The sequence below is a fragment of the Canis lupus genome, chromosome 13, assembly GCF_011100685.1.
Source record: "Canis lupus familiaris isolate Mischka breed German Shepherd chromosome 13, alternate assembly UU_Cfam_GSD_1.0, whole genome shotgun sequence".
NCBI lineage: Eukaryota > Metazoa > Chordata > Mammalia > Carnivora > Canidae > Canis > Canis lupus.
In genome coordinates, this window is record NC_049234.1 from 59,003,356 (window position 1) to 59,016,751 (window position 13,396).

Genomic DNA, 13,396 nt, shown 5'->3' on the forward strand with positions numbered 1-13,396 from the left:
TATTTTATTATTTGTAGCTGTCAATATTATTACATCTTTCTTAGGTTGAGTCATATGAACTCCTGTTCATACAAACTTAAAAAACGGGGTTATTTGTGACTTGCTGATTTCAAGATTCCTCATGTACTTACTATGTATAATAATGATGCTATAATCTTTCTTTAAAGAGGTGAAATAAACTATAGGCAATTTGCAAATAAGATTACACTGAGACAGTGTTGAGATTATATTAAAATGTATTGATTTTTACCTGTAGCACCTCTTCTGCAGATGGATAGGTTTGCCAAAATTTGTTAAACAATGCAGGCTTGTGGGAAAAAGAACTTTCAAACTATAAAGGAAAAAAAGTTACAAATAGAAGTCTGTTTTAAAATTGGAAACATCTTTTCTACCTCAAATTGGAAACATCTTTTCTACTTCAAATAAAAATTTCTTAAAATAAAGATCTTTATTACCTTATCTCTTGCCCACTGTATAGTATGTTCAATAGCAGCTGGAAAGGATTTTAGAGTACAAAATGGTATTTCCTCTTCTGGGGGATCCCGCTGATTTATAAAACATGACAATAGATAGTTAAGAAAATTAAAAAAAAAGAAAAAAAAGAAAATCAATGGCAATTTTTCATTGATTGAATTTACTTGAATGTTTTAAGACCATTAAAAAATGGTTTTGAGTGTTTTATGACCATTTAAAAAAATGAAATAATAAATGAATCCAATATTTTTAAATCCTCTTTCTCTTAGGCAAGTAAGAGGGAAAAATGGATTTTTTTGACACTCATTTATTAATAGCAATGTCACAAAAAAACATGAATTTTATTACAACTTATTACCTGTGCACTTATTTGGTACCATATGGTACTTATGGCAGGTTCTCACATATAATTAATTTTTTCTACAAGAGTCAAGGTGACATTGAAAACTACAACATTCCCTACTTTGAAAAGTAATTCAAGAATTCTCCAAAATGGTGCTCAGCATACCACGAGTTTCTTTCCCCAAGGAGAAAAAAATTTAGGAGCAGGGATCATATGTCCTTGATGCTTCATACAGTTTCTTAAAGAAGTGTGTTTTAAATAAACAACATATCAAAAAGAATGAAATCTTGACATTGCAATGACATGGATGGAGCTGGAGAGCATTATGCTAAGAGAAATAGATCAGGCAGAGAAAGATATATACCATGTGATTCCACTTTTATGTGGAAGTTAAGAAACAAAACAATAGGGAAAGGAGAAAAGAGAGAGGCAAAGCACGAAACAGACTCTTAATTACAGAGAACAAACTGATGGTTACCAGGCGGAGGCAGATGTGGGGATAGGTTAGATAGGTGATGGGGATCAAGCAGTGCACTTGTGATGAACAACAGGGTGGTGTATGGAAGTGCTGAATCACTATATTGTACACCTGAAACTAATATTACACTGTATGTTAGCTAACTGGAATTTAATAAAAACTAATAAAATAAAATAAAATAAAAAAATAAAAAATTAAATTAAAAAATTTAAACCATTAAAAATAACTTTCAAAAAAGAAAGAAAAAAGAAATGGTAAATGTCTATACTGTCTCATGTAAAAAAATACCATTAAAAAGACCCTTTTTCTATTACATTTGGCTTAGGTGTATTATTTTTTTTAAGATTTTATTTGTTTATTCATGAGAGACACAGAGAGGCAGAGATATAGGCAGAGGGAGAAGTGGGCTCCCAGGGAGCCCGAAGTGGGTCTTGATCCTAGGACCCCAGGATCACGTCCTGAGCTGAAGGCAGATGCTCAACCACTAAGCCACCAAGGTGCCCCAGGTTTATTGGTTTAATCAATCTAAAATGACTCACTTTATCTCTTCTTACTTAGAGATTTATATTTCAGTTTGTTTATGTGAAATACCATAAAATATTTTATAAACCAAAGAGGGAAGCCAGAAGAGAATTCTATTTTTTCTAAATATAAAGTCAGAGAATATAGTAAGAGGCTTGGGAAAATTGTGGTAGAATAACACAAACAAGGAACTTTTAGAATTTTAACAGCATTCTCTATTTTGAAAATCTTCCAATATGACTTCAGCATATCATGATTTTCTCTAATTTCCTTCAAATTAAACTTAGAATTTTGTCTACTATAATGTTCTTACTATATAAACTTTGGATTTCATGAGAATGGGAAAACATTTTATAAATATTTAACAATTTTACTAAAGCAAACATTAACTATGAAATAAAGTGATATTTACACTTGTAAAGAAAATTCTTTCCATTTTACAACTTGGGTTTATCTTTTTTAAAATCATAAAGCCTACAAATGTTTCCCAGGCCAGTATTTTTCAACTTTGGCAGTATATCAAAATCACTTGCAGAGGTTAAAAAAAAGTGACATCTATATGCTTTACATATATAGATGGCTTGGTTTCCTCCCATGGAACAACTGAGTCTTCAATAAAATTTTGGATGGGTCACCAGTTCAAAGGTTGTTAGAAAACCAATCAAGCACCTCTGAGAAATAAACAGTAAAGACAAGAATGAGATTGCAAAACACCAGAAACAAAATTTTGATGATTTAAAAATTAAGTTCAGTTCTCTTTAAAAAAATGCATATGCATATATGCATGGAAATTACGGACAGATTAACAGACAGATTAGGAAAGCTAAATCAAATCTGCTGACTAATGAAGAGAAAAAAATGAGATATAAAAATTATGATATAAAGAAGATAAACATTTACTTCAAAAACTCAGTTCACTTACATGACTATTATAGGATTCAGTTAAATGAGGAACAATAACTTCAGTGTGTCCCTTAGTGCCCATTGTTCCAGAATCTAAGAGGGGTCGTAGATTTGCTAAGCAACGGCTATTTGAAAAGATAACAGGTAACAAACATTTAAGTGAGCAATAACAATGTAAGCAGAGGACATCTCACCACCTTCTGTTAATCATTTCACACACTGATAACTTCTGGATGTAGTATCTCAGGAAACAGATACATTACCACCAAATAATGCATTTATCATTTCTGTCCCGCTCCTCCCACAAATTTTGTTGCCCAACCCAGTAATTTTTGTCTGTTTCTTCTTTGACTACTACTAAATTTTGGGCTTCAACTTTCTTTTACTCTAGGTTAATTCTTGATGTACTGCGTCCCTTCTTCTCTTGCTTCCTATTTCTTCTTTGGTTATTTCCTGACTACAAATTCTGTTCTACTGTATCTTCTCAATGTTATTTTTCTCCCAAACATTAATCTTCTTCCTTAATACATTCAATACCTATATTCTACACATGTTAATTTCTTAAAGTTTTTATTCTTCCTCTGCCCAAGATTACCAACTTTCCACTACACTCTCCACTGGTAAATTTTCTTCTGTTAATAAATCTGTTCTCTAACCGTAACATTAGAGAGTCATATAAAGAAGTAAGGAAAATTATGTAAGGTGTACACATTATAGTCACTCATTCATCTACTTATTTAACAATATTTCCTGAATGACATATGTTGGGCACTGAGGATACAGTGATTGGAAAATAAATGGTCCCTGAATAAGTGATTTAGTGAAGAAACAAATACCAATTAGTGTATCAATAAAAATAAGCACTATGACAGAAAAAACAGAGTGCTGTGAAAGATTACCATAGGAGAATCTACAGAACTTAGTGGTTGAATAAAGTCTGTTTAAATAAAGACATTCGGGATGCAACTGAAAGACTGAGAAAAAACAAAAACAAAAACAAAAACTAAAGTAGGTAGATTTGGAATCAAGATTGTTAAAACAAGATAAACAATTTCCTAATCTGAAGGAGAGTATGTACAAGTCTTTGAGGTGTAAAAGTGTTGGATGCCTTATAAAAAACTGAAAGAAGCAATGTGTGGCCGGAATGACGGAGCCAGCAAAGATAGGTAAATTTTAAGCTAAAGTGGTAGCAGATGGCAGACACTCCATGAAAAACATTTAGGCCATGTAAAGATTTTGAATTTTATCTTAGGTATAATGGAAAATCATAAAAAGGATTTGACAGAAATACAAAGAATGATCAGAAAATTGGGTAACTTTTTAATAAATAGGTGTGGAAAACAGTGAAAACAAAAGAAAAAAATTTTATGAGCCTGCATTTCAAGAACATACCTGTCTACATATCTCCTGGCTTCCACATTATCTAATGCTGTAATAATGATATCTTGTTTAGTATAGAACTCGTCACTGTAAATAGCCTCAGTGGCTGGACATACTTTGTTCAAGTGTGCATCTATCTTTAATTGAGGATTTATTTTCAGGGTTGCATCCGCAGCAGTATAGCTTTTAGGTTTCTAAACAAATAACAAATAAAAACAGAAGAAATAAGTGTTAAACAGAAAAAGTAGGCCGTGAGTGAACTTACCACATTTTTTTATATGAGAGTAATGAGGCCAGCTTTCATTTTCATTTGTGGAAATTACATTCATTGTAGTCATATTACATTTAATAATCCAGATTAGTCTGAATAATTAATACATTTTTAATGGAAATCTAAACAGCCTCTATCTTAACTACTATGTGCTTTAGAGTTCTTAAAATATCAATTATTAATAGTGTTTTTCCTAGTATTACGGTCTGAACTTGGTAAGTGCCTAGGAAAAAATAAGAACATGTTCAGTACAATATTAGAAATCATAACTGCAGAAGAGGTATGGGAAGTTAACACTTTGGTACTGAAATCTTACAAAAATATTAGTATTTCTAGATGGAAATATTTAAAAAATTATAATATATGTTTGTTTTATGAGTTCTCCTGACATGTTTTTACCTCTTAATGCTGTTAAGTACACAAACTGTAAACTCTGTTGGATCAAAGTAAAATTAAAACAAACAAGCAAAAAACAGGCTTTAAAAGTTTTTCTGTAAGTAAAATGCAGAGTGAATGAATTGTGTGACATATATTTTGGTTCCTGACAGACGCTGTTAATTCTTTTGTGTGTTTGGATTGGTGAGGCAATTATGCCACCTACTTTAGTAGTTACTTTTCTGTTAATGACATTCCTTAGTTTACCAAGATTATTGATGCACTGTTGAGCAATAAAGTGCAAAAACATTTCTAAAGTAAAAGCAAGTATGTTTGACTAAAATCCTTTTCTTAAATATTTTGATCTCTAGAAAAGACTGAAACCCAGCATGATTTTACAATAAAGAGGATGTTTAATGGTCAAGCAAGATCAAAGAGCAAAAAATTCTAAGTGCCAAACTTCACTTATTATGTAATAGACTCCCTTCCAAAATGTGTCAAATGTGGGATCCATTAAAGTTTTAAAGTCTCTGCATCCTTAGTTTCTTTTTTTTTTGCTTACATCCTTGGTTTCTAAGATTAAATATGCAGACACACCTTCATTATAAAATGGAAAAAAATACTGCCCATGATTCACAACTTAGATTTTAAATCCAAAATCAATGCAAAAAAAGTTTTTACATCAGAAAATAATTTTATATTTGTCCCAAATGTCATTCCCCATGTTTGATAAGAGATTCTAATAAAATAAAAACACATTATACTTGTTCAAGTACCATATTTATAAAAAGGAAACTCTCTTCTTTTTGGTGTAGCACAACAGATGACTTAAATTTGAAACAGAGTAGCAACAAACCTGTATGTGGTGAGGACGGAATAGGAACTGTCTATTCAAGTTGGATTTTTCTATCAAGTCGGGATCTGTAACTGTAACCTAATGTGAAGAAAAGAAAAAAGCTGAAATTGTGTAAGAAAAAAAAAATTAAATCTATTTTGCTTTGCTCAGAAAGACTAAAACAATTCCAGTTATTCTGAATTATCTTAGCTGTACAAGTAATTAGAATACAAACATCCCAATGGTTACCAATATTATTATTTTTATATTATGTTTAACTACAATTAATGTTTAGCCTAGGAACATGTCAAACAAAACAGCTGAAACTGATGACAGTTCCTGTTTGAAACTTTTTTCTAATTATTCATAAGAAAAATAAGAGACTAAACACCACATTTTAGAAACATGTGATGGATTAACTATAGAGAAGTTAGCTCTTCTTTCTAAACATTTATTTTCAATTGCAACAATCAATGGAAAGAATATCTGCATATTTCAATTTGAAAGGAAATCTTGCTAAAGCAGAGGTCTACAAACTACAGTGCAGGCAGCCTGCCTGTTTTTGTAAATAAATTTTGTTGGAACACTGTCATGCCATTTGTTTTAAGTACTGTCTATGGCTGTTTTCATGTCGTAATGGCAGAGCTGACTTGGGACAGAGATCCTTGGTTCACAAGCCTAAAATAGTTGGAATCTGTTTAAGAAAAAGTTTGCAGATATTCTAAGGGATGCAAGATCAAAATAAACAGACCCAAGATAATCTGAAAAGTATTCATAATGCATTTCTCACTTATGTTAGTATTTTTACAAGATCTGACTAGATCTTGATTATTTGAAATTTATTTTTCTTATTTTTTTTTAAAAGATTTTATTTATCTATTCATGAGAGACACAGAGAGGCAGACATAGGTGGAGGGAGAAGCAGGGTCCCACTGGGGAGCCTGATGCAGGACTCAATCCCAGGACTCCAGGATCATACCCTGAGCCAAAGGCAGATGCTCAACTGCAGAGCCACCCAGGTGTCCCATTTCCTTTTCTATTTAATATTTTGGACATACACTCAATATAGAAACACTTGTGAGTAACTGCAGCTTTTAGCTCAGGAATAAACTTCTCTCTTGATTCTTGAACCTGGGGATTTCTCTTTCCTTCTTTCCAGTTAGCTGGCTACATTTGTAAACACTATAAAAAAGAATAATTTAAATAGCAAGTCTATGTATTTGCAGGACAGAGATCAGTGCACATTAACTTACTGTGTTTTTGTCACCTGAAAGCAGGATTGTTTACTATATACCTTTATATGCTTGTATGCATTATGAATTTCCAAGGAGTTAAGATACTCAAGTGATTCTCAAACTTAGGTAACCAAGAGTTTTTTAAAGTAATACCTTTAAAAGGTATGGTTTTAAAACCCCTAGAACTAATAGTAGTTTGTGAAACACAATTTCAGAAATGCTAAGCAGGAGAAATATGTGCATATGAATATCTGTCTATAACAGTGATAGCAATGAATACCTTTTTTAAGTGGAATATTAAGCCAAGGTTACTAAACTATGTGAACTGGGGCATAAATTTAGGCATTTCATTACTTACTGTTAGTTACCATGATGAATCTATGAAATCACTACTCTGGGAAGCTAGTTTATATATTAAAGGCAAAACAAATTAGTGAAATATATTTTTATTTAAATATGACATGGCTTCCCAATTAACTCATTTATCATCTTAAGAAATTAAATTGTACACCAATATTTACATTATTCCCTTTTCTTTTGATAATCACTAATTGAAACTGTATCTGAGAACTCTGCCACTAATGTTAGCTTCCATCTTAAAGATTTACTTAATAATAAGGAATATTAATAGAAATAACAATTCTAATGTGCTTTAAATAGTTTGCAAAGCACTTTCACATTTTTTTTTTTAAGATTTTATTTATTTGACAGGAAAGAGAGAGAGAGCACAAGCAGGGGGTGCAGCAGGCAGAGGGAGAGGGCGAAGCTGGGAGCAGGGTCAGGGTGTTCAATGAGGGCTTGATCTCAGGACCCTGGGATCACAACGTTTGTAGATGGCAGATGCTCAACAGAATGAGCTACCCAGGTGCCTCGCTCTTTCACATTTGATCTTCATAATTATATTGTGAGGTAGGAAGCAGAGATACCAGTTTCATAGTATTAGAAAGAAACGGAGAAGAGAGAATTAAAAGTAATTGGCCACAAGGTCACATAATTTTGAAAAGTGGTCAGAGCAGAATCAGAATCTTCCGATTTCTACTGTAATTCTGTCTCCTCAAAAATTACTTATTTCAGATCTATGCAAATACAGTACAAAAATGAGTAGCAACAAAAAAATTTTAACTCTCAAGGATTTGTATCTTACCATTCCTTTTTCTTTGCCTGTACCAACACCAAGTAAAGCAAAATTTTTTAACATTTCACAGCCTATGGCTCCACATCCTACCTATACAGAGGAGAAAAATAAAATGTATCAGATTAAATACAATTAAGACTACTTACTAAAGGGAAATGTCATCTTAATTTTCTTCAAATACCAATTTGTAATATATATACTTTTTAAAATAAGTTGAACATTTGTGATTCATTTTACTTTAAAATACCTAGCTAGTTTATTGTGTATGCTATTACAACTGTTTCAGTTAAAGAAAAAAAAGATATAAATCAAGTTAGGAAAGTAATATTTACCATTCCTTTAAACAGAAGACATTTTAATATTCCAACAAAAGCCAACAATTGAGCTAATTATTTATATGAGACAGAAACAAATGCCACAAAACACCAGTACAATATTTTGATGGAAAAGATTTCTTGTTTATAATTTTCAAAATTCATATGATGAAGCTATCTATTCTAAGACTTTCTATGTGCATGTAAAAGCTCAGCAACAGCTGTTGATATTCAAAACATTATTTAAAAAACTATTACTATAAAATCAGCAGTATTTTCATGACTGAATAATAATAATAAAAAAACCATAAGTGGCAGGAAAAGGGAGTTTTATGGTACTGGGGAGAGAGATCCTGCCAATGTATGAATTAAGACATTTAAAAAGACAGATTAAATCTATATCTTATTTTATTTGCTAGGAAAAAAATTTAAACAATGAAAAAAAAAATCCCATCCCAAATCTAATTTTGAATGTATTTCTAGAAAATAATTTAATTTTCAAAACTATCATACATTTTAATTTTGAATGTATTCATTATACTAGAGGTTAGCAAACATTTTTTGTAAAGGGTCAAAGAGTAAATATTTCGTTTTGTAGGACATATGGTGTCTGTTACAACTACTCACCTCTGCTATTATAGCATGAAAGAAGTCACAGACAATACATAAATGAATGGGTTTGACTGTGTTCAATGAAATTTTATTTACAAATATAGGCAAGCAGAATGGATTTGGCCTGTCTTACGCTTTTACTGAAATGTCTACTCTGTCAGGAATTATACTTAGACTCAAATTTGCTTTAATAAATGAATCTGATGATAGACAATAGCAGTTAGACTGTACTACTTATTCTCATCATTATTTATACTTACTAAAAAGATATTCAACTTTTGTAGCTTCTGACACAACGTGTCTCCAATGCAAGCTCGTAAGGCATCATATCTATCTCCTCTGAGGAAAGTAAAATATACCAAAAACCAGAAAAGCATAAAAAAACATTATTAGGATTAGTTTTACTATTGTTAATATCAATTTAATGTTGAACTTTAAATAGAATACTCTGAGTTTCCTCCAATCTAAAAGAAAATTATCTTATTTGAAAGACAAAAACTCCATTAAGAACTCAGTTTTTTTCTTTTTCCATTTAACATCCTTTATCCAAATGACTTAAGTAAAGGTGACTTTAGTTTATCTAGAAAAGACAATTTCCTAAAGTAGGGTTTTGTTTGTTTTTTGTTTTGTTTTGTTTTTTAAAGAGAGAGCAAGTGTGTGCACACATGAACGGAGGGGGAAAAGGAGAGAGAGAATCTAAAGCAGGCTCCATACCCTATACAGAGCCTGAGGCCAGGCTAGATCTCATGATCCTGAGATCAAGTAAGGGAGTAATTTTTTTTTTTTTTAAGATTTATTTATTTGAGGGAGGGAGAGAGACAGAGGTGGGGGGGAGAGTAGAAGCAGGAGAGGGAGAGAATGTCAAGCAGACTCCACACTGAATGTGGACCTGATGGAGGGCTTGATCTCACAACCCTAAGATCATGCATGACCTGAGCTGAAACCAAGAGTTGGACACTTAACACTTCACCAATTGCATTACCCAGGCATCCCAGGTAGGTTTTTTTTTTAAACAATTTTATTTATTTATTCATGAGAGATACAGAGAAAGAGAGAGGCAGAGACACAGGCAGAGGGAGAAGCAGACTCCATGCAGGGAGCCCGACATGGGACTCAATCCCGGGTCTCCAGGATCATGCCCTGGGTCGAAGGTGGTGCTAAAGAAGGTGGTGCTAAACTGCTGGGCCACTGGGGGCTGCCCCCAGGTAGGGATTTTTAATAAAGCTTCCTAGAGAAGTTTATGGCAGGGCTTTGGAGTTGCTAATACATTTAAATTGGAGGCAAAACTTTGGGAAGAGTGATTCTATAAGCTTTAATCAGATTCTCAGAGATTTGTGACTCAAAAAGATGAAGAATGACTGATATAAATAAAAGTTGCAGATAGCAATTGTTTTCATCTCAATTCAGAATAGTATTTGGAATGCTAACTATTCTCATGGCATACAATTTAAAACTTCATATTCATTATTTATAAAAAGGTAAAAAGTTATTACATTAATTTTACATTAACCTCTAAGTAGAGAAAAAAATTACGAGAAAAGACATCTGAAACAAATGGATATTCGGGTAAAAATTCTTCTAATGTAGCTGTCTCTTGCAAACATTCAACTAAGAGAAAAAGAAAAATTTCAGAATTACCGTGGGAGAAATTCTTCACGTTCAATTTTGTCTAGGGATTTGACAATATCTCCTGCTTCAATGTATAACTTTAAAGTAGAAGATAAAAACACAATTTACTATGTATAAACATTAAATTGCTAAAAAACATTTTTCTCTTCTGTATTTAAAAATCTTTAAGAAAAAAATGATAAAAATGCCAATCTTGAGTAAAACAATACATTAAAAATATTGTTTTTTATACAATATACATTCCTATATTACTTTATTAAAACCTGAAGGAACTGTTAAAAGGTCTAATTTGATTCATGTCACCCATTTTTCAATTTTAGCACACATAAGGAAATTTCACCTCCAAATCTATTTATAATTCCATAAAAACTCTGGAAGCCTCATTCAATTTCAGTTACATTTGAAGAAGTAATCTGATTACTTTTAGATAAGAAAGTACCAACTTTTATTTTCCATCTTGGGTATATTATGTCATTTATTACATATACCATAGAGGAAATGATCGAGGAAGCCACAATTCTAGCATTAAAAAAAATGATCGAGGAAGCCACAATTATAGCATTAAAAAAAATACCAAAGAAATTAAAATTAATTAAAAAAAGAATTCACTCTCATTTTCATTTAGTAACTATGTGGCTAAATTTGAACATAACTAAATGGTTGTGTATTTAACTACAATAATATAGAATCTAATTGTTAATAACATACTTCCTCATATTGTTGACAGCTATATCTAAATCAGACATCTACAACTTAACTTGTACTCTTAAATCAAGTGATTCAGGAGCAAAATAGCATTATGTAGATACTTTTTTAAAACATAAAATAGATAAATATTATATACAAAATGTGGGGATTCAAAAAAGAAAAGGCCTGAAGAGTATCCTTTGATACCCTCTGCCAATTATTCTTTTCAGTAATAGAAAGGATTCCTTTTTATTCCTTCTTGAGATGTTTTTACCCCGTAGAGTTCTCAAACTTACACTACTTCCATGCTTTTACCTTTAGAAGTTTAAACCTAAGAAGGGATTCTGAAGATTCCTGATGCCCAAAGATTCCATGGAACTGTTATCCCATGAATGCTAAGCTAATAGTACTAGAAACTAAGTATAATAGTAGAAAATTCATTCCTTCACTCTAACAAATCAGGGAAATATATCCTAGAATGCAACTTTGGGTTATAGTCCATAGCCTCAACCAATGATCTTGTCAATTTTGATTAGAGAATTAAATTTTGGCAGCATATCACATCTAACTCACGCATCAAAAAATATTTAAGATTGCTTTTATATTAATAATTCATAACAAAAAATAAAAAAATAAAAAATAATTCATAAGATATTCACTGTATGGTTGGAAAATTTAATCATAAGTATAAAAAATATTAAAATACAAAACTAACCCATTGGCACAATGGAGAAAACTTTCCTGTTATGGCTTTCAATACTTCTTGGCTGGCAACACCTCCTACTGCTGCAGCAAGTGGAGGTAAAAAACCTTGAGCAGTCCAAGAGAGCCAATGCACAATGTCAGCATTTACTTCTGGCTGAAACACAAGTCATGAAAGGCAATAATCTTAACAATTTTTACACAGACACTCATAATTTCAACGGTTTAGTATGAGAATTACTAAATTACTATAACTTCTAAAAAAGTTACTCAATTTCCCTGCTAAACAGATTTTAAATGCTAAAGAAAGTTCCAATCTTACAGTAAATCTTACAATCTTACTGTATGTTAGTTACCCTAAGTATTTCTCTTTACCAGTAACTGCACATATGTTTGCTTTCTGAATCTCTATGTTATACTAGGGCAAGATTTAAGATTAATGGGAGTATCTAGCATTTACAATTTTTGTTAAAGACCAGTTCTGTGATGTCAATCAACATCTATAAAAAACCAGAATTTTAAAAAATTGTTTTAATGAAAACTATGGGAAACCCTTAATCCTAAATAAATGAAAATAAAGATAAAATAATCTATAAAAAATGATAAGGAGCTATCAGTCTGTGCTTGAAGTGGTAAATAAAAAGTAAAAGGGTCAAAAATAATGAGGCAATACTTTGTTAGGAAAAAAAAATTGAGAATGGTTATTTTGCATACTCATTTAAGACCCAATCATTATGAAGTTCTCATTATCATACTTAAAAACTGACACGATGTTTCTTGAAATAAGATTTATTTATTAGTATTTTTAAGGAAATACTGGAGAATTGGATTCTGGAACTATTGGTATAATTTTTTCTTTGTGAGGAAGATCTCTTCATGAGCTCTGGCTTCTCTTTCTATTCTTTCAACATTAGTAACCTTAATCTTAACCTTAAGATTCAAATAGGACTCAATGGATTTGAAATTGTATGTAAAATAACACTTTTGCATTTAGGAGGAAAAGGAAGGGCTTTTATTACATTCTCAACGATATCTGTGATACAAAAAGAAGTTAGTATCTACTTACTATTCCACCCACTCTATTTCGGTGTTCTAGATTTCATTATTTTTCAACTATTTAGCACTAAACTCAAATTAGATTATGTTTTCATTTAAGCGGTGCCATTTGTGAATGCAGAGATACTGGTGGTAGTGATAATATTAAAAACAGTGATGAGAATGTGAATAGAAGCAGGTAATTTGAGCACCTACTGGGACTTGTATATTAAATTCACATGTAATTTGCAAAACAGTCCTAGGAAATATAATTTTTATCATACAAATTGGAAAACTAAAACTTTGAAAAAGAAATTTAATTAAGATTTTATAGCTAATAGAATAGAATCTGAACTCAAAAAGTTTAACTTATCATTAGGTTACACTATCTCCCAAGATTCTATTATTTTTTAATTAACAAACAAAAAACCAAATTCGGGGAAATATTTGGTTGCCTTAGAATAAT

General features: G+C 31.4%; 1 protein-coding gene across 2 annotated transcripts in view; it reads right to left on the minus strand.

The window, feature by feature from the left end:
* UBA6 (ubiquitin like modifier activating enzyme 6) overlaps window positions 1–13,396 on the minus strand; it is an 82,256-nt gene that overhangs the window by 16,256 nt on the left and 52,604 nt on the right. For both annotated transcript variants that reach the window (XM_038556197.1, XM_038556198.1), the window contains exons 14-22: window positions 11,909–12,052; window positions 10,516–10,583; window positions 9,138–9,216; window positions 7,961–8,041; window positions 5,603–5,680; window positions 4,113–4,294; window positions 2,740–2,845; window positions 456–545; window positions 251–331 (exon numbers count right to left, since the gene is read on the minus strand). In XM_038556197.1, coding sequence (XP_038412125.1) covers window positions 251–331; window positions 456–545; window positions 2,740–2,845; window positions 4,113–4,294; window positions 5,603–5,680; window positions 7,961–8,041; window positions 9,138–9,216; window positions 10,516–10,583; window positions 11,909–12,052 — 909 coding nt within the window. The remainder of the gene's footprint in view (window positions 1–250; window positions 332–455; window positions 546–2,739; window positions 2,846–4,112; window positions 4,295–5,602; window positions 5,681–7,960; window positions 8,042–9,137; window positions 9,217–10,515; window positions 10,584–11,908; window positions 12,053–13,396) is intronic.